Source organism: Macaca mulatta, chromosome 16, assembly GCF_049350105.2.
Source record: "Macaca mulatta isolate MMU2019108-1 chromosome 16, T2T-MMU8v2.0, whole genome shotgun sequence".
In the NCBI taxonomy this organism is placed as follows: Eukaryota; Metazoa; Chordata; class Mammalia; order Primates; family Cercopithecidae; genus Macaca; species Macaca mulatta.
In genome coordinates, this window is record NC_133421.1 from 69,988,827 (window position 1) to 70,014,464 (window position 25,638).

Consider the following 25,638-nt stretch of genomic DNA (forward strand, 5'->3'; position numbering starts at 1 on the left):
AGGAATACATGTAAATTCTTCCCAACCTAATTTTTAATGCATCTTTTTTTTGTTTGTTTGTTTGAGACAGAGTCTTGCTCTGTCGCCTAGGCTGGAGTGCAATGGTGCAATCTTGGCTCACTGCAAGCTCCACCTCCCGGGCTCAAGAGATTCTCCTGCCTCAGCCTCCATAGCAGCTGGGATTATAGGTGCCCACCAGCGCGCCTGGCTAATGTTTGTATTTTTAGTAGAGATGGTGTTTCACCATGTTGGCCAGGCTGGTCTTGAACTCCTGACCTCATGATCCGCCCACCTTGGCCTCCCAAAGTGCTAGGACTACAGGCGTGAGCCACCGCGCCTGGCCTAGTACATCTTTTATAGTAATAACTTTTACCTTAAGAAATCACATGCTGGTCTTTGTACCCAGAGCCGGTAATTGAAACATGGAGACTGGATTGCATACACCCCTGGAACAAGTTTTTTCTGGTTAGAGCTAAGACATTTTGGCAGGGCAGTAAGTCCTATTTGAAGGCCTAGCAAATAATATTTAGGATTGATGGTTGTGCATATGCTGACTTAAATTACAATTTGTAGCTAGGTGTCCTTTAAAAAAATGTGTTTACTTTTGATACATTTGTGACATTTTTTCTTTTTTGGAGAAGGAGTTTTGCTCTTAGTGCCGGGGCTGGAGTGCAATGGTACGATCTCGGCTCACTGCAGCCTCCGCCTCCCAAATTTAAGCAGTTCTCCTGCCTCAGCCTCCCAAGTAGCTGGGATTACAGGCATGCACCATCACGCCTAATTTTGTATTTTTAGTAGAGACGGGGTTTCTCCATGTTAGTCAGGCTGGTCTCGAACTCCAGGCATCAGGTGATCCGTCCGCCTCAGCCTCCCAAAGTGCTGGGATTGCAGGCGTCGGCCACCATGCCCGGCCTGACATTTATTTTTATTTTTTATTTTTTTTTGAGACGGAGTCTCGCCCCGTCGCCCAGGCTGGGGTGCAGTGGCCAGATCTCAGCTCACTGCAAGCTCCGCCTCCCGGGTTCACGCCATTCTCCTGCCTCAGCTTCCCGAGCAGCTGGGACTACAGGCGCCGGCCACCTCGCCAGGCTAGTTTTTTGTATTTTGTAGTAGAGACGGAGTTTCACCGTGTTAGCCAGGATGGTCTTGATCTCCTGACCTCATGATCCGCCCGTCTCGGCCTCCCAAAGTGCTGGGATTACAGGCTTGAGCCACTGCGCCCAGCCCTATTTTGTTTTTTTTTTAATGACACTTGCAGCCTACTGTGTGTCTACTTGTCCTATCCGTATTTGAAATGATTAACTCTGTAGAGACAGTATTGAGCTTATTCCCCTGCAGCTCCTGTAACAGTGTTTCGCTCATAGCCGCTGCTCATCAAAGGTTGGTTGGATAAATTATTGTTAGTAGATGAGAACTTGTAATAGATGAAGTTTTGATAATTCTACAGTGGGTGTCATAACCCCTAAATATTTTGGATTTAGGGAACTAAAAATTGTTCTAATTGGTTTTTGTTTTTTGTTGTTGTTATTCTTTTCTAATTGGGTTTTAATGGACAATTTGATCAGTGAATGTTTTTATTTTTATTATTTATTTATTTATTTGAGACGGAGTCTCGCTCTGTTGTCCAGGTTGGAGTACAATGGCACGCACGATCTTGGCTGTCTGCAATCTTCGCCTCCCGAGTTCAAGCAATTCTCCTGCCTCAGCCTCCCGAGTTGCTGGGACTACAGGCACACACCGCCACGCCCAGCTAATTTTTTGTGTTTTAGTAGGGATGGGGTTTCACTGTGTTGCCCAGGCTGTTCTCAAACTCCTGAACTCAGGCAATCCACCCTCCTCGGCCTCCCAAAGTACTAGGATTACAGGCGTGAGCCACCTCGCCCAGCCCAGTGCATGTTTTTCATTGCAAGAGTTACTTTGTTTTTGAGTTGCTGTTTCATATTGCTTGCCAGGCATTTTCCTTTATTGTCTGTGATGTTAATTTGGATGTTTTACCTTTTGCAGCACATTATTTCTTAAGATTATGGTAAAATGGATGTGACTTTTTTTCCTTATTTCTTCTAAAAACAAAATGGGGTACATGTGCAAAACGTTCAGGTTTGTTGCATAGGTATACGTGTGCCATGGTGGACTGATACACCTATTGACCTGCCCTCTAAGTTCCCTTCTCTTGCCCCCTACCCCCCCAGATGTGAGTGATGTTTTGAGTTCTAAACTTTTAGAACATGCCCACTTGCCTCGAATGAGTAACAGCGCGTGACAGTGAGTTGTTTAGGCTCAGTACTAGTTTCAATGGTTTTATAGTCTGTACTTCCTGGGTGGAGGGCTGTCAGGTAAATGTGTAGATGGAAGAATGGTTTAAGATATATGAATAACACATAAAGAAGTATGACTGATGAATTTGAATCCTGTTGTACTGCAAAGGCTGAAAGAGGAATTTACTTTATTGGTAATTTAGAGTAATTTGATTAATTTTTATAGTTTATAGCATTGGCTTAGTTACTGGCATTTGACATTCCTAACATAAGAAATCACCCACTCCTAGTATAAGAAATAACTCAGTATTTTGTGGCTAATATAACTTAATGCAATGACTTTAGTTGATATTACTAAAGTCATGCAAAGTTTATTTATTGAAGATTGTTTTCCTTTTATGGAAAAAATGTAAGGATGACAACTGTTTAGTGTAAAATTGAAATCACCTAGGGTTGCTTAAGCTGAAGGCATATGGCTGAATAATGCTTTGATTAATTTATTTGTACTTTTTAAATTTAGAATTATTTCAGCCTATAGGTTTTATGACATTGCCAATATAATGAGAAGGATTGTGTAGGAAGTGTTTTCAGTAGGCATTTGGTGAAGTTCTGACAGCACTTTGAAATTAAGCATTTGCTAATTTTAAGAAATTGTATTTAAAACAGAATGTTGTGTTTCAGTCTCAAGTCTTGTGTGAGACTTCTGAGAATACTTACCTGGAATTTTAAAACTTGGAACCTCTGATGACTTCATAAAACAAAAGTCCTGGTGTTATCCTGAGAGAGTTAGTGATTTATGTCCTCTAAGGATTGTGACAGTGGAGATCAGTGGCAGAGATGCCATGAGTGAACCATAGATTTACCTCAAACAGAATTTATCACTGCTTTGACAATATTATTCCCACCAGTGTCAACTTAATATCTTTTCAGTATAATTTCTGATTGCTACAGGCGTGGTACAAAGTGCAGTGGGCATTTAAAGGAGGGAGAGATTATATACCCTGTTTAAGGGGATTGGTGTGGGCATAGGCGTCCTGGATGGGCATGTGGAGGGTAAGGACAGGCAGATTGAAGGAGGGAGGGGGAGGGAGCAGGAGGAGTAGCAGGCACTTGTTGTAAAGTGTGGGCAGTCTCAAGTAACTCGGTTTAACAAGAGCCTGAGAGTGTGAATAGGAAATAAACCAAAGCTCCCTTGTATGCCGTGTTGGGCAGTACCTAGAGGATCAGGCTATAGCAACTGTGCTTTCCCCCTCATCTGTAGAATAAGGATTGGGCTAGATCGTGATCCTCAGACCTTTTCCCTCCTGAACACCCCGAGGAGATATGCTGTATTCCCAGCAGCACCATGCACAAACATGAAACAGAACCACATCAAATCACAGAGATGCTGTTGAACCACTGGTGTAGCCTTTCTCCCAAACTGAGAGAATTACTAGGGAAGTGGCCTGAAACTCTCTCTCTCTTTCAAATCTATTTCAAATCTTTAATTTTGGGTATGGGATGATCGGAAGATCTTGAAAGAGTGGGGTGTGATTTCAGAGGGATGCCACGAAGTTTAGCATAGCTTCTGTTCTGCAGGATGGATTGACAAGGACGAGATAGCTGATGGGTTTTGTAGTCCTGAATGGAAGATCAGTCCAGGAGGTACTTTAGAGTTCTTCAGGCCTTGACACATAGAGTGTAGAGAGAGGAATGCATCACCTATGCCTCCCTAAGAATGGTAGTACTTTCAGTAACAATAGGGAGGTCAAGATTATAAGGGAAATTAATGACATCTGTTTTCGGTTATCAGTACCTCAAGAGGTTAAACATGGGAATTAAAATGAGAGCCAAAAGGGTTTTGAAAAAGTTAGGCAACATGATTTGTGAGTAGTAGAGAGGCGTGTCCTAGTTATGCAGTAATAAATAGTCTTGCATACAGTTCGTGCTTTTCTATTGTGCTCATGCATGGGCGTGTTTGGAAGTTTGTATTGAAACATGCATATAAAAGGACTGGGCATGTTAAGACCAGGAGCTCTGGTCTCTTCTGTTAGGTCCTCCTTTCCTCAGTCCTCAAGACCCCGTGTCTTCCCTTTGACTAAAGACCCGTAATGGTGGAGACATGGGGGTGAGAGTAGTAGTCAGGGTGGGCAGGTGGTAATCTGGGTAAGGCAGGAGCAAATCCTAGCTGATGCCCTTTTCCCTTCCTGCTCCTTAGCCGGGCTCGAATCCCGCTTCCTGGGAGATCTTCCCTGAGTCCTGTTGCGCACCTTGTTCTTCCTTCTCTTTGAGTGCCTGTTGACAGTGGCTGTGATCTCAGCACTAGCTTAACACTGACACTAATTATTCTAATTTTTTTTTTCTTTTGAGACGGAGTCTCACTCTGTCACCCAGGCTGGAGTGCAGTGACACAATCTCGGCTCACTGCAACCTCCACCTCCCAGGTTCAAGCGAATCCCCTGCCTCAGCCCTCTGAGTGGCTGGAACTACAAGCGCCTACCACTACACCCGGCTAATTTTTGTACTTTTTAATAGAGACAGGGTTTTACCGTACTGGCCAGGCTGGTCTTGAACTCCTGACCTCGTGATCCACCTGCCTCGGCTTCCCGAAGTGCTGGGATTATAGGCAGGAGCCACCACGCCCGGCCTCTAATTTTTTTCATGCTTTTGGTTCTTTAACATAAGCATCAGGAGACAGCATGTTTCTTAACTTAAAAAAAAAAAAATGCACTTTAAAAGATCGAAAGTGACCATATGGAAAGAATTAAAATGCATGTAATTAAATATAATGTTTTAATTGTTTTGTCTGCTGGCATATATCTAAAATTTTTATGTTTTTCTAGATAGTTATTTTCAAATATTTTGTGATTGTCACATTTTAAAAACAGTGACAGTAATAGTTAACATTTACTGAACATCTTTTAAATTGCAGAATGATTTTCAAGCAATATTTATGAAAATTCAGTTTTTAAAAGGTAACAGCTTTATGGAGATATAATTTACATACTGTAAAATGTAACCCTTGTAAAGTATATAATTTAGGTTTTTTTTAGTATATTGACAGAGTTGTGCAACCATTAACATACCTAATCCAGCACGTTTTTATGCCCCCGCAAAAGAAGTCCATACCTATAGCAGTCACTCCCTGTTCTTCACCTCCCTCCTGCTCACCCCCTGGCAACCACTAATCTACTTTCATTCTCTGTTGATTTGTCTCTTACGGACATTACTTATTAAGTGGAATAATACAATGTATGGCTTCTGTCATTTAGCCTAATGTTTTCAAGGTTTATGCATATCTTAGCATGTATCAGTACTATATTTGAATAACACTTCATTGTATGGCTATACCACTTTTTTTTTTTTTAAATGGAGACAGGGTCTTGCAGTGTTGCCCAGGCTGACCTGAAACTCCTGGGCCCAGGCTCCCTGCCTCAGCCTTCCAGCCTCCAGAGTAGCTAGGGTTACAGGCACACACCTCTGTGCCCAGAGACCATGTTTTGCTTATCCATTTCGTAAGTTCATGGACACTTTAACTGTTTCCACTTTTTGGCTATTATGAATAATGCTGCTGAGCACATTCGTGTACATTTATCTATACATATGTTTTCATTTCTCTTAGGTAGATAACTACGATTATTTGCTGAATTATTGCAAATTAAATTTTAATTTCTTTTTTTTTTTTGGACACAAAGTCTCACTCTGTCACCCAGACTGGAGTACAGCGGCGTGACCATGGCTCACTGCAACCTCTGCCTCCTGGGTTCAAGCAATTCCCCTGCCTCAGCCTCCTGAGTAGCTGGGACTACAGGTGTGTGCCACCACGCCTGGCTAATTTTTGTAATTTTAGTAGAAGGGGATTTCACCGTGTTGGCCAGGCTGGTCTTGAACTTCTGACCTCAAGTGATCCACCCACTTTGGCCTCCCAAAGTGCTGGGATTACAGGTGTGAGCTACCGCGCCTGGCAGAAAATAATTCAGGAGTTAGAATGAATCCTTGATGATAGATTGGTTAGGCTGGGATGTGGTGAGTGGGAGAAAAGGAGTCATGGATGAACTGACTTCTAAATCTCCTGTTAGAAATGCTTGCTCCCCAGTGCTGTAAAGAAATAGCACTTGAACATAAATGTAATTTATTTAGTAAGGCCATTATTACTTCCTGCAGAAAGGGTACACTCGCCAGCAGTTTTGCCATGAGAGTACACCGAACAAAGAAGACAGGGTTATTTATAAACTGAAGCGTCTACCCTACTGCTGTGTCTGGTTTCCTTTGACTGGAACGGGACCTCACATTCTGTATTTGTCCCTATTGGCTAGTAACTTAGAACTTTTAAAAGAGGCAAAGGTAGAGGGGAACAAAGGAAGAAGTAACTTATGGAATGTTGAGAAAGGTAGAAACACTTTTAAATAAGGAAGAGGAGGCGAGGTGTGGTAGCTCATGCTTGTAATCCCCCCACTTTGGGAGGCCAAGTTGAGCAGATCACCTGAGGTTGGGAGTTTGAGACCAGCCTGACTAACATGGAGAAACCTCACCTCTACTAAGAATACAAAATTAGCTGGGCATAGTGGTACTTGCCTGTAATCCCACCTCCTCAGGGGGCTGAGGCAGGAGAATCACTTGAACCTGGGCGGCGGAGGTTGTGGTGAGCCAAGATCATGCCATCGCACTCCAGCCTGAGCAACAAGAGCGAAATTCCATCTCAAAAAAATAAAATAAAATAAAATAAAATAAGATAAAATAAATAAAATAAAATGGAACAGGCTATGACCTAATGCTTGCTTGGACCACTATAAGCATGCCAGGGCAAATACTTAGGCTACATTGTGGGAGCTAAGAACATAAAGCACATTGATTTTTTTATTACGGCTAGCAGATATTTAAGAATGTTAGCACAGGTCTTCGAATAAATTTTGCTTCTAAGAGAAGTTACTATTTATTCCTAATTAGACAGGGAGGAAAATCTTTGAAGAGGAACCTCTACTTTACTTTTTACATCTCCCTTATTTCTTTTTTCCTTATTCACTCCTTATTTCTTCTTTTCATCTCAACTTGATGTAGTAATACTGATTTCTTTGTAGTTCCCACACACCTAACTCCTAGTCACCCATCCATCACCTTCTCCAGCCTGCCGTCTCTGATCACCATTCCCTGTACCCCCAGGTGGGGCTGAGTTCCTTTGGTTCCCACCCCCTTAACCTCCAGGACCATGTGCATTAATTGTTTTAGTTTCCAAATATTTGGGGATTTTTTAGGTATCTTCCTGTTACTGATTTCTAATTTCATTTCATTTTGTTCAGAGAGCATACTTTGTATGACTTTAATTTTGCAAAACATTTTTAGAGGTTTGTTTTGTACCCCAAAATTTTATCAGTCTAAGGAATGTTCCATATGTAGTTGAAAAGAATTTTGTATTCTGCTTTTGTTAGGTGGAGTATTGCATGAATATCAATTAGGTCAAGTTTGTTGATAGTGTTATTAAGATCTGTCTTTCTACTTGTTCTGTTGATCACTGAGAGAAGTGTTGAAGTCGACAGCTATTGTGAAGGATTTGTCTGTTTCTCCTTGAAGTTCTCGCAATCTTCATGTATTTTGAGGGTCTGTATTCATGTATTTTGAGGCTTCTTCCTAAAGTCCATACACCTTTAGGAAGGATTGTTTTATCCTCTTAATTACTTAACCCCTTTATCTATATCTTTGTCTGTTAAGACGTGGAACTGAAATGGCCTGTTAATGATCTGGCCCTTCCTTCATTACACCTTACTTTGGGCAGGGAATGTCCCATTCAGTCTCTGTAGTGCCTGGTTAAATCTCTTGAATGCAGTAGGCAGCACAGGTAATTGTGGAACTGAATGTTGAGTCAAAACCCGTGGATTGTTTTCACCCTCTGTACTGTCCAGTATGGTAGCTACTAGACAAATGTGGAGAGTTAAATTAATTAAAACTAAGTAGGCCAGGCGTGGTGGCTCACACCTGTAGTCTCAATACTTTGGGAGGCTGAGGTGGGAAGTCACTTGAGGCAGCAGTTCAAGACCAGCCTGAGCAACAGGGTTTTGTAAAAACCCTGTCCTCACAAAAGAATTAAAATAGTTGGGCATAGGATGGCGTGCCTGTAGTCCTACCTATTTGGGAGGCTGAGGTGGGAGGATTGCTTGAGGCCAGGAGTTTGAGGCTGTAGTCATCTATGGACTATGCCACCACACACTAACCTGGGTGACAGAATGAGAACCCATATCTTAAAAAAAAAAAATTAAGTAAAATGAAAACTTTGGTTTCTCCAGTGGCACCAGCTATTATATGTTCATTTCAAGTGCTCTGTATTCACGTGTATTGCACCACACAAATGTAGAGCATTTGGGGCATTTCCTATCATTGCAGAAAGTTCGCCTGGACTCATTATAGGCAGTCTGCCTCTGTTAGACCAGTGAGAATTTACCTAACATCTCTTTTTTTTCTAGCCTTGTATTTGCCCTAAATCCTGCACAGCTTGGGTAGCCCCAGCCATCTGGCTGAGTGAGGTCCTCCTTTGTGGAGACTCTGGGCCCCGCGTTATTTGTGTATGTGATGGTATCGCATTTCTGCAATAAGATTTGGGGTCATGTGTGAGATGACTTTCCATTATTTGTTGTTCTTTGTGGTAGGGTGAAGAGGCAGTCAGTTAACACATAATTAGAAAATCTGCCACAGTCCTGGTAAAATTAAGCTAAGAGTCATATATATAGGCCAGAAGGGAAGGAAGGATTAGGATTCAGAGACTTTTGGTTGAGAAATTAAATTTGATAACTCAGAGAATTTCAGTGTTATAAAAGTGTAAATGTTGATATGCAAACTGAATTGTGAGATGTTAGTATGTCCTAGTGTGTCTGGATTCTCCTATATAAAACCTCTTTCTCAGGAGTCACTGGTCAAATTATTTATCTATGGAACCCCCTGAGATTTGCTAAGAAAGTTATGCTTAGACTCCTCTCTATTTATGGATATGTTCTGTAATTCACACACTTGGGAAACGGCATGGCCATGTGATTCATACAAAATGGCAACATTCAGTAGGTGCAGTTTATATGTTTTACTAGAAATACGGCTTCTTACTCGATTTCAGAATGTTCATAGTGCCTCTTTTGAGGTCTGTGTGTGTATTTTATTTATGGAAGTTAAAAAGTATTTCAGAAATGCATATATTAATCTGTGTGGAATTTCTCTTGTCCTTGGACCAAGAAGTGGTCCAACACTTAAAACAGTGAATAACATCTTAGCCCATCCTAAAACAATCCTTCCTAAAGGTTTATGAACTTAATAACAAAGCCTCAAAATACATGAGGACTCGTAGAACTCCAAGGAGAACCAGACACATCCTTAACAATATTGTAGACTTCAACACTCTTCTTACAGTAATCGAGAGAACAAGTAGATAGAAAGAAAGTGCACTTTTCCCTGTTTCTGTAGACATCAAAATTATTTCACACACTTCTGAAATTCTCATTCAGTAAGTTACTCATGTCTCCACCTTATGACTGTACTGTGCTTTCAAAGTGCTGTGCAAAGAATAAAAAGTTTTAAAGTGACTTTACTGTAATTTCAGATACATATTTGAACTTTTGAGTCTGAATTATCCAGGTGAAATGCATTGGATCTCTGATCCTCTGTAAACTGGGAAGATTACCTTCTTCCAGGTATGCTGGTTGTCCTTAACTGCCTTAATGGCATGAGTTGTGAATCTTCTCTGTCTCAGAAGAAACCTAACAGTGGAGATTGTTTATGGCAAGGGTCACAAATTTACATGCTCAGAAGGTTAGGACCCTCTGTAAGGTAAAGACATGAAGTGCCCCCTTCTTTATTAACACATAACTGCATTTGCTGATAATATTTATTTGCCTAGAATTCAGGCCCTTTTTGCTGTTACAGACAGCGCTGTCCTAAATGTGCTAGAGAAGTATCTTTAGTCACTTAAGCTGGTGTTTCTGTAGGGTAGGTTCCTAGGAGTGGGACTGGATTGTTGGGTTACAGTCTGTGCCATTTAGAAGACTGAACCAGATTATACTCTCAGCATCTGTTTGTTTTTAAACCTTCCCTAGTCTGTGCTTACGTGTTTTTTTGTTTTTGTTTTTGTTTTTGTTTTTTTGAGATGGAATCTCACTCTGTCACCCAGGCTGGAATACAGTGGTGTGATCTGGGCTCCTGCAACCTCCACCTCCCTGGTTCAAGCAGTTCTCCTGCCTCAGCCTCCCGAGTAGCTTGGATTACAGGCGCATGCCACCATGCCCGGCTTATTTTTTTGTATTTTTGGTAGAGACAGGGTTTCACCATGTTGGCCAGACTGGTCTCAAACTCCTAACCTCAGGCAGTCCGCCCGCCTGGGCCTCCCAAAGTGCTGGGATTACAGGCGTGAGCCACTGCGCCTGGCCTATGTGGTTTTTAAAGTTACTTTTTCTAGAATCTACTAAGGTTTACTCAGACCTTTAGCAGGTGTTGGATAGTTACTAGGCCCAAAGTCCTCTTCTCATGAATTTATTGGCAAATACACTCACTTGCGATGTGATAGGAGACTCTGAGGTTTACCTCCCAAACAGCAGGATGTCTGTTCTGAGAATTTCCTGGCCAAGTGGTAGAAAGTACCATGGAAATGGAGTCTTCATTGCTTCTTACTTAACTTGAGTTTGGACCATAGAGAAGCCATTCTTCTGTGGACCTCAGTTTACTCACCTGTACAGTGTAGGATGGACTAGATTATCTAATGGTCAGGGGATTGGCAGACTTGTTCTTAGGGTACCAATTAGTAAATGTTTTAGGTTTTGCAGGCCACCTGGCTCTGTCACAGCTGCTCAGCTCTGCCCTTGTAGGATGAAAGCAGCCATAGACAATAAGTAGACAAATGAGTGTGGCTGTGTTCTAATAAAACTTTATTTACAAAAACAGGCTGTGGCTGGCCATAGATTTTTCACCCCATTTTTGAGCTCTTGACATTCATTTATTCATTAGTCTGTGATTTTGATAATTAGTTTAGGAAAAAAGCTTTGACTTTCATAAATAATGCTTCTGGAAATCTAGTAAAACCTTTAAATTTTATTTTTGCTTTTTCTCTTTATCGGGAAAGTAATGTAGAAAATTCAGAAAACCCAGAACATTAATATTTTGGTTCCTCTCATTAGGTAACCATCTTTAGGTGAACATGTGTACATACATACTTTTTTTTTCTTTCTTTCTTTTGAGCAGGAGTCTCACTCTGTTACCCAGGCCACCCAGTGGCGTGATCTTGGCTCACTGCAACCTCCACCTCGCAGGTTCAAGCGATTCTCCTGCCTCAGCCTCCCGAGTAGCTGGGACTACAGGTGCTCGCTGCCACACTCAGCTAATTTTTTGTATTTTTTAGTAGAGATGGGGTTTCACCATGTTGCCCAGGCGATGTCGAACTCCTGAGCTCAGGCAATCCGCCAGCCTCAGCCTCCCAAAGTGTTGGGATTACAGGCGTGAGCCACTGCACCCGGCACATGTGTATGTACATACTTTTTACAAAATTGGGCGAAGTATAATTTATTTGCTAAATATTTTCACCTATGCCATGAAATCTCATTTTATCTTTAATTTGTCTATAAAAATACCTGCTCTCCTAGGGGGCTTCTAGTTGAAAACTCATTAATTTAAACTTAATTTTGAATTCAGCCACCTATTCTTTTTTTCTATTTGTTTCTTGTAGCTTTTGCTTTGATTGGAATAACTTTATCTAGGAATAAAGTTGTATCATCTGCAAACATGAATCATATACACATCTGATATTCTTATTATATCTCCTTCTTCTCTTCAAATTACATTGCCTCTATCGTTGATGGGAACCTGGGTAATAAAAAAAAAAAAAGGGAAAAACAGTGCATTCCCTACCACCACCTCCAGCACAGTATCACGTGTTAGTTATAATGATAGGCATCTAGTGCCATCCCGGTTCAGCGGAGCTGATGCAGATATGTAATGGTTAGCTGTTGGTTTGAGGCCTTTAATATTTGAGTGTATTCGCCTGTTTCAATTGCTTTTGTAAGTTTTTTTTTTTTAATCAGATATGGCTATTATATTTTGTCAAATGCCACCTTAGCATCTTTTAAGATGATCATATAGTTTTTCTCCTGCTTGCTACATATTAATTACAGTAGTGTATATTCATAGAATCATATTAGTAGATCTTATATTGATTCACCCTTACATTCTTGCAGTGAACCTCTCTTGATCACATTATTTTTTCATGTACTGTTGGACTTTTATTTATTTATTTATTTTTGAGATGGAGTTTCGCTCTTGTTGCCCATGGTGGAGCGCAATGGCGCAATCTCAGCTCACCACAACCTCTGCCTCCTGGGTTCAAGCGATTCTTCTGTCTCAGCCTCCTGAGTGGCTGGGATTACAGGCGCCTGCCACTACGCCTGGCTCACTTTTAATGTTTTTGGTAGAGACAGGGTTTCACCATGTTGGCCAGGCTGATCTTGAACTCCTGACCTCAGGTAATCTGCCGGCCTCGGCCTCCCAAAGTGCTGGGATTACAGGCGTGAGCCACCACGCCCGGCCTGTTTGACTATTAAAAAGGTATCTTAATTTTTTAATAAAATAGTTTATACATGTACAGTGCATAATGTATTTGTGATTCATCTATGTTGTTGTGTCAGTAGTTTCTTTATTGCTGAGTAGCAGTCCCTTACATTGAGTGTATCACAGTGCATTTATCTGCCCAATAGTTGAATATTTCAGTTATTTCTAGTTTTTGGGAGCTATGAATAAAGCTGCCCTAAACATTTCCATAATGTTTTTTGTATGAACACAATACTTGTTTCTCTTGAGTAAATACCTAGGAGTATGATTTCTGGGTTGTATGTTTATAAGAAACTGCCAAAACTGTTTTCCAAAGTAGCTGTACCATTTTGCATTCTTACCTGCAAATGTGTGAAGAGTTCTAGTTGCCCTGTGTCCTCCCTGGCACTTGACATCGTCAGTTTTTGTTGTTTTATTTTTAGCCACCTTAATAAGTATATGGTGGTAGCTCCTTCTGCTTTTAATTTGCTTGTCCCTAATGACTGATGGTTCTGAGTCTCTTTTTATGTGCATCTTTTTATTTGCCTTCTGTATATTATTGTTTATGGAAAAATACTGAAATCTTTTTTTTTTTTTCTTTTTCCGAGATAGAGTCTTGCTCTGTTGCCCAGGCTGGAGAACAGTGGCACAGTCACCACTCACTGCAGCCTCCACCTTCTGGGCTCAAGCCATCCTCCCACCTCTCAGCCTCCCAAGTAGCTGGGATTGCAAGTGCGCACATCCACACCTGGCTAGTTTTTTTTTTTTGTTTTTTTTTTAAATAGAGATGGGGTTTTGATATGTTGCCCAGACTGATTTTGAACTCCTGGGCTTAAGCGATCCGCCTGCCTCGGCCTCCAAAAGTGCTGAGATTACAGGCATGAGCTGCCATGCCTGGCCAAGATACCAGAATCTTCAAGATGTTTAATTGGGTTGCTTTCTTTATTGTTATTCTACTTTTATATATATATATATATATATATATATTTTTTTTTTTTTTAGACAGAGTCTCGCTCTTTCACCCACGCTGGAGTGCAGTGGCATGATCTTGGCTTGCTGCAGCCTATCATTCCCCCCGACCCTGGGCTCAAGGTAATCCTCCCACCTCAGCCTCCCAAGTAGTTGGGACCACAGGTGCATGCCACCATGTCTGGTTAATTTTTGTATTTTTAATGGAGATGGGGTTTTGCTATGTTGCCCAGGCTGGTCTTGAACTCCTGAGCTCAAGCAATCTGCCTGCCTTGGCCTCCCAAAGTGCTGGGATTACAGGCATTAACCACCATGCCTGGCCATTTTCTTATTATTGGCTAGTAAAAGTTCTTTATATATTTTGGATATAAGTGTTTTGTTAGGCTGTGTGATGTTCATATATTTTCTCCCCATCTGTGCCTTGTGTTTCATTGTCTTAGCAGTGTCTTTTTCCCAGAGCATAAGTTTTAAATTTTAATGAAGTCTGATTTACCACATTTTTTTCTTACACATTTCATGTTCATCTGACAACTCTGCCTGACCCAGACCTTGCCAGACTTTTTCTGTAAAAGGTCAGATAGTAAATATTTCAGGCTTGCTGTCCCTGTTGCAACTCTGCCATTGTAGCAATGAAAGCAGTCAGCTGTTCCAATAAAACTTTCTGAACACTGCAGTTTGAATTTCACATAATTTTCAGATTATCAGTTATATTGTTATTCTTTTGATTATTACAAAAACAGGTAGTGGATTGGCCATGGTTTGCTGATTCCAGGCCTGACTAACCCAAGTTCACAAAGATTTTCCTCTTTGATTTTGTTGTGGTCACTGTTGTTCCACACCTTCTTTTTTCACTGTTTCCTTAAGGTAGAGTGTACATATTTATAAGGGTACATGTAATATTTTGATAGATTCATACAATGTGTAATGATCAAATCAGGTTAATTAGGCTATCCATCATCTCAGATGTTTATCCTTTTTTTTGTATTGGGAGCATAACAAATGTTCTAGCTATTTTAAAATATGCACTAAGTTATTGTTGACTGTAGTCACCCTACTGTGCAAACAAAAGCTAAAACTTATTCCATCTGACTGAGTTTTTATGCCCATGAATCAACTCGTCTTCATCCCTACCTGCTTCCCAGCCCCTGGTAACCATCATTCTACTGACTATCTCCATGACATCAACTTCTTAATCTCTCATACATGAATGAGAATATGTGATACTTGTCTATCTGTCCTTGGCCTATTTCACTTAACATAATGTCCTCCAGGTTTTATTTTCCAAACCTCAAGCTTTATAGATGAAGGTTTTCACTTTTTTTTTTTTTTTTTTTTGAGACGAAGTCTTGCTCTGTCACCTAGGCTGTAGTGCAGTGGCACAATCTCGGCTCGGTGCAGCCTCCGCCTCCCAGGTTCAAGCGATTCTCCTGCCTCAGCCTCCCAAGTAGCTGGGACTACAGGCGCCTACCATCATGCCTGGCTAGTTTTTGTATTTTTAGTAGAGACGGGGTTTCATCGTGTTAGCCAGTCAGTTCTTGAACCCCTGACCTCGTGATCCACCTGCCTAGCCTCCCAAAGTGCTGGGATTACAGATGTGAGCCACCACGCCCGGCCTGGATTCACTTTTTTAATGGCTGAATAATATCCTGTTGTGCATATATACCTCATTTTCTTTGATTTTTCTTTCTTTATTTTTAAATAGAGACGAGGTCTCACTGTATTGCCCAGGGTGGGCTTGAACTTTTGGGCTCAAGCAATCCTCCTGCCTTGGCCTCCTAAACTGCTGGGATTCCAGGCTAAACCGTTGTGCTCCTTTATGCTTTTTTTTTTTTTGAGACAAAATCTTGCTCTGTTGCCCAGGCTGGAGTGCAGTGGCACGAGCTTGGCTCACTGCAACCTCCACCTACTGGGTTGAAATGATTCTTCTGCCTCAGCCTGCCGAATAGCTGGGATTACAGGTGCCCACCACCACACCTAGCTAATTTTGGGTTTTTAGTAGAGGTGGGGTTTCACCATGTTGTCCAGGCTGGTCTGGAACTCCTGACCTCAGATGATTCACCTGCCTTGGCCTCCCAAAGTGCTGGGATTACAGGCATGAGCCACAGCTCCCAGCCCCTTTGTGCACTTTTAAAAACATATCTTAGAATTTGTGATATGTGTTTTATTTTCATTTTCATTTGGGTCACAATATTATAAAATTTCTATTATGACTTACTCTTTGACCCATGATTTGTTTTAAAACATACTGTTTAATTTTCAAACATTTAGGGATTTCCCAGACGTCTTCGTTGTTGGTTTCTAATTTAATTCCATTATGGTTAGAGAACATACTTGGTATGATGAATTAAAAAAAAAAATTAGAGGTTTGTATATGGCCTGAAACATGGTTTGTTTAGGTAAATGTTCAGTTTGTAATAGGAAAGACGCTGCTGTTAGGTAAAGTGTTTCATAAATAATAATTAGGTCAAGTTGGTTGATCATGTTAAAGTCTTCTGTATCCTTGCTGATTTCCTGTCTGCTTGTTCTAGTGATTACTGATAAAGGAGTGTTGAAGTCTACAACGATTGTTATGGGTTTGTTCTCTTTCTCCTTGAAATTCTGTCTGTTTACACATCCTGTATTTTGAGGCCCTGTTACTAGATGCAGAAACATTTACAGGTTTGTCCTCTTGATTATTTGACACCTTTATCACTCTGAAATAACCTTTATTTCTGGCAGTAATCATTATATTAAAAACCATTATTTGGCCAGGCATGGTGGCTCACGCCTATAATCCCAGCACTTTGGGAGGCCAAGGCGGGTGGATCATCTGAGGTCAGGAGTTTGAGACCAGACCGGCCAACATGGTGAAACCCAATCTCTTCTAAAAATTGAAAAACAGCCTGGCACGGTGGCATACGTCTGTAGTCCCAGCTACTCAGAAGGTTGAGGCAAGAGAATCACTTGAATCCAGGAGGTGGATATTGCAGTGAGCCAAGATCATACCACTGTACCCCAGCCTGGGAAGCAGAGCAAGACTCCATCTCTAAATAAATACATACATACATAAATACAGGCTGGGTGCTGTGCCTCACGCCTTTAATCCCAGCACTTTGGGAGGCCGAGGCGGGTGAATCACCTGAGGTCAGGAGTTCGAGACTATCCTGGCTAAGATGGTGAAACACTGTCCCTACTAAAAATACAAAAATTAGCCAGGCATGGTGGTGAGCACCTGTAATGCCAACTACTTGGGAGGCTGAGGCAGGAGAATTGCTTGAAGCCGGGAGGCAGAGGTTGCAGTGAGCCGAGTTTGTGCCACTGCACTCTAGCCTGGGTAACAGAGCAAGACTCCGTCTTAGAAAAACAAAAAACAAACAAACAAAAAACCATCATTTAATACTAATATAAAATTAGTGTTTTATATTAGTAATATAATACTGTTTTTGACTAGTGTTAGAATGACATATTTTTCTCTACCCTTTTGCTTTTAATCTATATATCATGACATTCATTTACTTTTTAATTTGTAAAAATAGAGATGGGGATTTGCCATGTTGCCCAGGTTGGTCTTCAATTCCTGGGCTCAAGCCACCTGCCCACCTCAGCCTCCCAAAATGCTGGGATTATAAGCATGAGCCACCATACCTGGCCATATCATTATATTTTCAAATGGTTTCTTGTTTTTTTAATTTTTCTTTTAAATGTAATCTGACAGCGTCTTTTAATTAATGTGTTTTGGACCATTTACATTTAATATGATTGATAATGACTGGATTTAGGTTTCCTATTTTATTATTTGTTTTCTGATTATCTCTTTTTTGGGGGGTTTCTTCTGTTTCTTTTTTCTGCCTACTTTTGGATTAAATGAATATTTTTTAGTGTTATGTTTTATTAAATGGCTTTTGGTCATATCTGTGCTATGTTTTTGCTGTAGGAATTACAAAATATATACCTAACCTACCTACTTAGAGTTACCATTTTACCTCTAAATAAAACGTAAAAGTATTACAACCATTTAGGTTTCTTTATTCTAACCCCCTCCCTTATCATTGTATATATATGTGTGTGTGTGTGTATATATCCATATACACTTTCAATGACATATAGATATGTATCTATACTTTCAATGTATATCTACATGCATACATTATATATGTATGTAGACATATATCTACATACCTTGAAAGATATATATCTACATACATATACAATGCATGTATGATACCTCTGGCCACTACATCCTTCTTAAATTTCCTGTTGCCACTCATGACCCAATTTCCTTGACCAGTTATTCCTCCTTCAAACATCCCTCTTCCATATGATAGTCCTCAGCATTTAGTTTCCCCAACTTTCCCCTAATTATCAGTTGACTCAATTACCACCAAAATATCAATGACTTCTAGATCCATTTTCCTACCTAGACCTCTCTTCGAAACTCCAGTTATGTATTTCCAACTGCCTTTGTTGTCCCCGATAAACTCCGCATTGTAGGAAATAAAAAGGAGTTACAAAAGTTTAGGTTCAAAGCAAAATTTAAAAACTCATAAATGAGACAAAGATTTAGTGATGATAAAGGCTATGGTCCACAATGAAGATATAAAAGTAATGAACCTTTCTGTAAAACATGTATGTGATAGAACCGGTCCCCAACTTTAAGCCTTTCAGTGATTCAAGTAATTGCAGAACATCTTTAAAGTACTGAGAGAAATGTCCATCCAGAATTCTATATCCAGCAAAAATATCCTTCAGCAATTAAGGCAAAAAGAAAAAGAAAAAAGACATTTCGGATGAAGAAAATCTAAGAGAATGTGTTGTCAGAAGTTCTACTCTAAAATAAATGTATAAGAAGGTCTTTAGGCCAAAGGAAAATTATACCAGTGGTAATACTAGAACTTCAGAGATAAAGAAAGAGCAGCGGAAATGGTATCTGGGAAAATTTTAAAACACAAATGGTTGTTTCTTCTCTTACTCTTTAAAATATGTATAGTGGTTGAAAGCAAAAGTGAAAACACTGGTGAGACTTTCAATGTATGTAGATATATATATGTGTGTATATATACACACACACATATCTATATACATGTAGAGGTAATAATGGTAGTTATTTTATGGAGCCGATCTGAGGATAAAATGAGATAATGCGCTTTAAAGTGCTTAGCACAATGTCTGGCAAGTAGAAAGCACTGTATAGGCTAGGCATGGTGGCTCACGCCTGTAATCCCAGCACTTTGAGAGGCCTAGGCGGATGGATCACTTGAGGTCAGGAATTTGAGACCAGCCTAGCTAACATGGTGAGACCCCATCTCTACTAAAAATATAAAAATTAGCCGGGGGTGGTGGTGGGCTCCTGTAATCCCAGCTCCTTGGGAGTGAGGCAGGCGAGTGGTTTGAACCTGGGAGGTAGAGGTTGCAGTGAGCCAAGATTGCGCCACTGCACTCCAGCCTGGGCGACAGAGCGAAACTCGGTCTCAAAAAAAAAAAAGAAAGCACCTATAAAAGCCAGCTGGTGATTTTTATATTATTACTGACACAGAAGATAGGGATTGGGGGGCAAAGGGAATGTACTCAAAGAACATAGCCTTGTTCATTAATAACGTTAATACTAGACTGGGACACTATGCTACATTAGAAGGTGAATCCTTGTTACATTTGACAAATAAGTTTCATCATTTTTAAAAGCTTTAAATGCGTCACAGATTATTTATTCTTGATATGCCATTCATGGTTTATAGATATGTAATAGCAGATTAAATAATTAGATTTTATTAGTTCTGGAGTATTAAATTCTGCTGGAAATGAACTTCCCCCTTCCCTATACCAAAACTGAGTGAGGCCTCTTTTTCTCAGATACCAGTTAGAAATAAGGGGACAATGTTACACTTTTTCCTTCTAGAAACACACATTGTATAGAGAGTTGTCTTTTGAAGTCTAGAAGTCTGAAAACACTATAATTTTTTTTTATAATTAATACAATAAATGTATTGGTCAACTCTGAAAAATCTACAATGGTTTCTGAGATTTAATCTCAGCATGACTTTACCCCTGCATCTCTGCCCTCGGCAGGTAGTTTTGTTTATGGGTGTCATTGGTTGAACAAATATTGTTTTAGTTGCTACAATAAATAAAACATCTTTTCCGCGCTACCTACAGAGGGGTCCATACGGCATTGTTCTGGATTCCCGTCGTAACTTAAAGGGAAACTTTCACAATGTCCGGAGCCCTTGATGTCCTGCAAATGAAGGAGGAGGATGTCCTTAAGTTCCTTGCAGCAGGAACCCACTTAGGTGGCACCAATCTTGACTTCCAGATGGAGCAGTACATCTATAAAAGGAAAAGTGATGGCATCTACATCATAAATCTGAAGAGGACCTAGGAGAAGATTCTGCTGGCGGCTCGTGCCATTGTTGCCATTGAAAACCCTGCTGATGTCAGTGTTATATCCTCCAGGAATACTGGCCAGAGGGCCGTGCTGAAGTTTGCTGCTGCCACTGGAGCCACTCCAATTGCTGGCCGCTTCACTCCTGGAACCTTCACTAACCAGATCCAGGCAGCCTTCCGGGAGCCACGGCTTCTTGTGGTTACTGACCCCAGGGCTGACCACCAGCCTCTCACGGAGGCATCTTATGTTAACCTACCTACCATTGCTCTGTGTAACACAGGTTCTCCTCTGCGCTATGTGGACATTGCCATCCCATGCAACAACAAGGTAGCTCACTCAGTGGGTTTGATGTGGTGGATGCTGGCTCGGGAAGTTCTGCGCATGCGTGGCACCATTTCCCGTGAACACCCATGGGAGGTCATGCCTGATCTCTACTTCTACAGAGATCCTGAAGAGATTGAAAAAGAAGAGCAGGCTGCTGCTGAAAAGGCAGTGACCAAGGAGGAATTTCAGGGTGAATGGACTGCTCCAGCTCCTGAGTTCACTGCTACTCAGCCTGAGGTTGCAGACTGGTCTGAAGGTGTGCAGGTGCCCTCTGTGCCTGTTCAGCAGTTCCCTACTGAAGACTGGAGTGCTCAGCCTGCCACGGAAGACTGGTCTGCAGCTCCCACTGCTCAGGCCACTGAATGGGTAGGAGCAACCACTGAATGGTCTTAAGCTGTTCTTGCACGGGCTCTTAAGCAACATGGAAAAATGGTTGATAGAAAATAAACATCAGTTTCTAAAAAAATAAAAAATAAAAATAAATAAAACATGATCTGTGCTCTAAAGGAGTCAACAAATGAGCCAGGGGGGCATCAGTAATTGCCGGTAATATAATCGTGCTCGCGCTGTCGTGGAGGACCATACAGAGTATCAGAAGCACAGTGCCAGGAGGCACAGCAAAGGGTAATAGAGGTGACATTTGAGCCCGGCCTTGAAAACTGTCTAGGATTTCTTAGAATTTCAGCAAAGTAAGGTAATTTCTGTCTAAAATATACAGGCAAACTTTTTATTAAAAATATGAGAAATTAATTAACAGATTATGACCACGATGCAGATTTAAAACCCAAGGCATAATGAGTGCCGTTGACCAGTTCATCCAAACAGTTCAGAGAAGAGAACATCCATATAGATCCTTCTTGTGTTGCAGAATACAAAGGAGCAGAAAATTTTGCCTCAGTAACTGCCAGGTCATTCTAATTAAAGTACCTGTACATTGTAATATAATTCCTCCATTAAGGTAATAACCGATCAGGTGGTCCAGAGTCTGTGTCATTCAGTCAAGAAAGTCACTCCCTTAACCTAGACTGTGCTGGAAATTCATTGACAAATTTTGTTCTTTGCTTCTCCATTTGTCTTCAGAATTCATGCAGACCACTTGACTTCGTTAGCATTTTCTTTTGTAGGCATATATTAATGTATTTGGTTAAGCTTCGGCTTCCATTTGCATCAATCCTATTGTAATTATTGCCTCCTGAGGCATCGTTTTGCTTCCCTTGCATGAGTTTCCAAAACCCTACTTTCTACTTTGTAAGGAGAGTATCCATTTTCTTTAAAGCAGTGGTTTTCAAACTTGCCTGCATATCAGAATTATTTGGGGAGAAGGATAAAAATACAGATTACTGAGCTTCACCTGGGATTCTGTAAATTTGGGTTGCATTTGAGATTACTTTGAACAATTTACCGATGATTTTTGCTTCTCCTCCACTTCAGTTTTAGGAAGGACTGTTTCAAGGCAGCTTTTCAAACTTTAATGACCATATAAATCACCTGAAGATTGTGAGAAACTGCAGATCCTAATTTAGCAGCCCTGGGTTCAGGCCTGAGATTCTGAAGTTCTCTCAAACGTGATAATATCAATCCCTTGTTGAGCAGAAAGGTTTTTTTTTTGTTTTTGTTTTTGTTTTTCCAATATCTTCATGGCATTCAATGAGTAGCAGAGTTTGAAGGTAACTTCTGGAATTTCATCGAATGTGTATGAATTTTTACTCATCTGGATCTTAGGGGAAATAACCCATCCAGTTATAGGGAGGGAGGACCTTTAATAACGAAGCCAAATGTGTAGGTTGTCTCCCTCTCCCTAGTGTGCAGAGGTATCCCTTGCACAAACTCAAAACTTCTTAGACCAAAAGCATTATAGCTCTAGTTTGCCTTAAAGGAAGTTGTATTGTCTATAGAGCATGTGGGTCATTTTCTGCCAAAAAAAATATTCAAATGTTTTCACTCTGAAGCTTTGTTCATTGTATCTGGTGGAATTCCGGTTATCAGTGAGTAGACACCTAGCTGTGCTTCTAATGTGAACTGTCTACTAGCCCCGTGGTCTCTATTTTGGATTTGAACTTACTTCGACCCCACACCTGATGCCTTTCCATTTAGTCATATTGTGATTCAACATTTTTGTTTCCACATTTTTTATTTCCTATGTTATTATTCCTTAGTTCCCATCTGTAAGATCATAAAGTCCTTTGACCCAAACACAGTTGATATTTCATACATATGTTAAAAACTGAGCTGTGAGACCAGACATGGTGACTCACACCTGAAATCTCAGCACTTTGGGAGACCAAGACAGAAGGATCAGTTCAAGCCAGGAGTTTGAGATCAGCCTGGGCAACAAAGTGGGACCATGTCTCTAAAAAAGAGAATTAGCTGGGCACAGGGGAGTAGTCCCTGTTACTCTGGAGGCTGAGGCAGGAAGATCACTTGAGCCCGGGAATTCCAGGCTGCAGTGAGCTCCGATAGTGTCACTGCATTCCAGCCTGGGTGCAGAGTGAGACCCTGTCTCCAAAAAAAAAAAAAAAAAGAAAAAATCCAAGGGTATAATGAGGGAACTTCCAGGAAAATGCTCTTATTTTCTGCTTTTAGAAACCAAAATAATGTTTCATTGTGGGCTGCTACCATTATATGCAGGAAGTTTTAGAATGAAAAACATTCTGAACTGATCCTTGCTAACTTCATTTCAGAAAGTGGTAAAATAGCTGTGGAGTATAGACCCAGTGAAGAGATTGTAGATGTCAGATGGGAAGAAGAACTACACGGTTTAATTCAAGTATGTGGAGATAAAAACTCAAAGGTAACAGGGCCGGGCGCAGTGGCTGAAACGTAATGCCAGTGCTTTGGGAGGCCAAGGCGGGCGGATCACCTGAGGTTGGGAGCTCAAGACCAGCCTGACCAACATGGGGAAACGGTGGTGCATGCATCCTACTACTTGGGAGGCTGAGGCAGGAGAATTGGTTGAACCTGGGAGGTGGAGGTTGTGGTGAGCCAAGATCGCTCCATTGCACTCCAGCCTGGGAAAAAAGAGCGAAACTCCCATCTCAGAAAAACAAAAAAACCCTCAAGGGTCAGATAACATATGCAATATAACCATAATTCAAAATAAGCAGCAGAATTTGGAGGATAATTTGCTTCATTCTCAGGAAAATGTGAAACTCCGAAACTGCTTTTTGAGTGCAGGGTATTTCTGGGGCTTTTCCTAAAGTCTTGACCCTTGGCTCTGACCCCTTATTTGGAGTTTGGAGACAGAACTGAGGACTGTATTACTACAGCTGTGGACACAGGAGAGGGGTTAGTCTCCCCCGGCCCCAGGAGTAAGGGATGCTGGGCTGCTTGAACACAGGCCTTTTTAGAACTCCCTTCAAACAGGATCCCAGAGATGTGGGGAGATGTAAGTGGCCTTAAGACTGATTGTGCTACAGCTTTCGAAAACTATAATGCCTTTCAAATATGGCTTATTACTTGGATCTCAATATCTCCCATATACCTTGGGTGGACTATTTTGCTGAAGATCTTTCTGTCAATCATTTACAATCATGTGCTGCAAAATGAAGTTTTGGTCAACAGTAGACCACATATATGATGGTGGTTCCATAGGAGTATAATGGAGCTATCCCTATACAGGCATACCATTTTTATCTTTTTGTTGTTGTTGTTGTTTTTGTTGTTGTTATTGAGATGGAGTCTCACTCTGTTGCCCAGGCTGGAGTGCGATGGTGTGATCTCAGCTCACTGTAACTTCTACCTCCTGGGTTCAAGTGATTCTCTTACCTCAGCCTCCCGAGTAGCGGGATGCATTATAGGCATGCGCCACCATACTCAGCTAATTTTTATATTTTTAGTAGAGACTGGTTTTTGCCATGTTGGCCAGGCTGGTCTCGAACTCCTGACCTCAGGTGATCCACCCACCTCCGCATCCCAAAGTGCTGGGATTACAGGCATGAGCCACTGTGCCTGGGCCCCATTTTTATCTTTTATACAGTATTTTAACTATACCTTTTCCATGTTTACATACACAAATACCTGCCATTCTGTGACAGTTGCCTTTAATATTCAGTACAGTAACATATAGTACAGGTTTGTAGCCTAGGAGTCATAGACCATACCATATAGCCTAGGTGGGCTGTAGGCTATACCACCTAGGTTTGTGTAAGTATACGCTATGATGTTAGCACAATGGTGAAATCACCTAATGACACACTTCTCAAGCTCCTCACATGGCAAGCAACGCATGACTGCATATGAAAGCTCTTAAATAGGGATTAAGTTTCTAAATTAATCTCAAAAGAAAACAGTCATTATTTACTATTTATGGAATTTTTTAAAAAAAAAGGAGCAAAAGTTTCATTTCAGTGGGAACTTATTTTGGGGCTAGAGTATTTTATTTAACTTTCACCCCAAAGTTGCAATGTGTTTTGAAGTTCTTCCCTGTAAAATAATTATTTTAACTCAATTTAAATAAAACCCATCCAGTAAACTTCAAGCTTTAAGAAGTCTAGGTTCCTGTGAAATGTGAGAGGAAGTCAGCACTGATTTCAGAAATCTGATTATAACAATAGATCCATCCCTAAATGAGGTGAATCTTGGAATCCCTTCAGTTTTATTTTATTTTATTTTATTGAGATGGAGTTTCTCTCTTATTGCCCAGGCTGAAGTGCAATGTTGCAATCTAGGCTCACTGCAACCTCTGCCTCCCAGGTTCAAGTGATTCTCCTGCTTCAGCCTCCCGAGTAGCTGGGATTACAGGCATGCACCACCACGCCTGGCTATTTAAGTAGAGACGGGATTTCAGCATGTTGATCAGGCTGGTCTGGAACTTATGACCTCAGTGATCTGCCCACCTCGGCCTCCCAAAGTTCTGGCATTATGGGTGTGAGCCACTGTGCACAGCCCCCCCTTCAATTTTAAAACCATCACTATGCACCCTGTGCCTCTGCTAGGCACTGGAATAAGATGAAGCACCTTCTTGGAGTTTACATGCTGATAATTGTGCCAGACAGTAATAGGTAAGAATGGCTGTGGGGGAAGTCAGCTGTGTTACAATTACAGTCGCATTTCAGGAAATTATTTAACATGTTGACTTTAACAGCCTAAGCCTCTTCTCCACGTGTGCACACAGGGTAGATCTCTGAAGGGTGGCGCTGTAACTTCTAGGGTAATGGCTGTGTTGAGTCAAGGCAGGATGACAGTTCAGCCTCCTCCCTGCTAGTGCAA

At 41.0% G+C, this 25,638-nt stretch overlaps 1 protein-coding gene, 1 long non-coding RNA gene and 1 pseudogene across 8 annotated transcripts in view; 2 read left to right on the plus strand and 1 right to left on the minus strand.

Annotated features, from left to right (window-relative positions):
- Window positions 1-25,638, plus strand: part of LRRC37A (leucine-rich repeat-containing protein 37A3) — an 82,496-nt gene that overhangs the window by 2,186 nt on the left and 54,672 nt on the right. Inside the window, exon 1 of one of the 6 annotated variants that reach the window (XM_077972172.1) lies at window positions 24,029-24,382. The exons of the other annotated variants lie outside the window; for them this stretch is intronic. Coding sequence (XP_077828298.1) covers window positions 24,029-24,382 — 354 coding nt within the window. Of the gene's footprint in view, window positions 1-24,028; window positions 24,383-25,638 lie in introns of those variants that run through there. 6 annotated transcript variants of the gene reach the window in all.
- Window positions 12,474-18,508, minus strand: LOC144335806 (uncharacterized). The gene is made up of 2 exons (XR_013406994.1): window positions 17,328-18,508; window positions 12,474-13,482 (listed from the first exon to the last, which is right to left on the minus strand). It is a non-coding gene; the product is annotated as an uncharacterized LOC144335806 (long non-coding RNA).
- On the plus strand, window positions 19,858-21,349 carry LOC716735 (small ribosomal subunit protein uS2 pseudogene; annotated as a pseudogene). The gene has a single exon (XR_014415.5). The product of XR_014415.5 is annotated as a small ribosomal subunit protein uS2 pseudogene (transcript).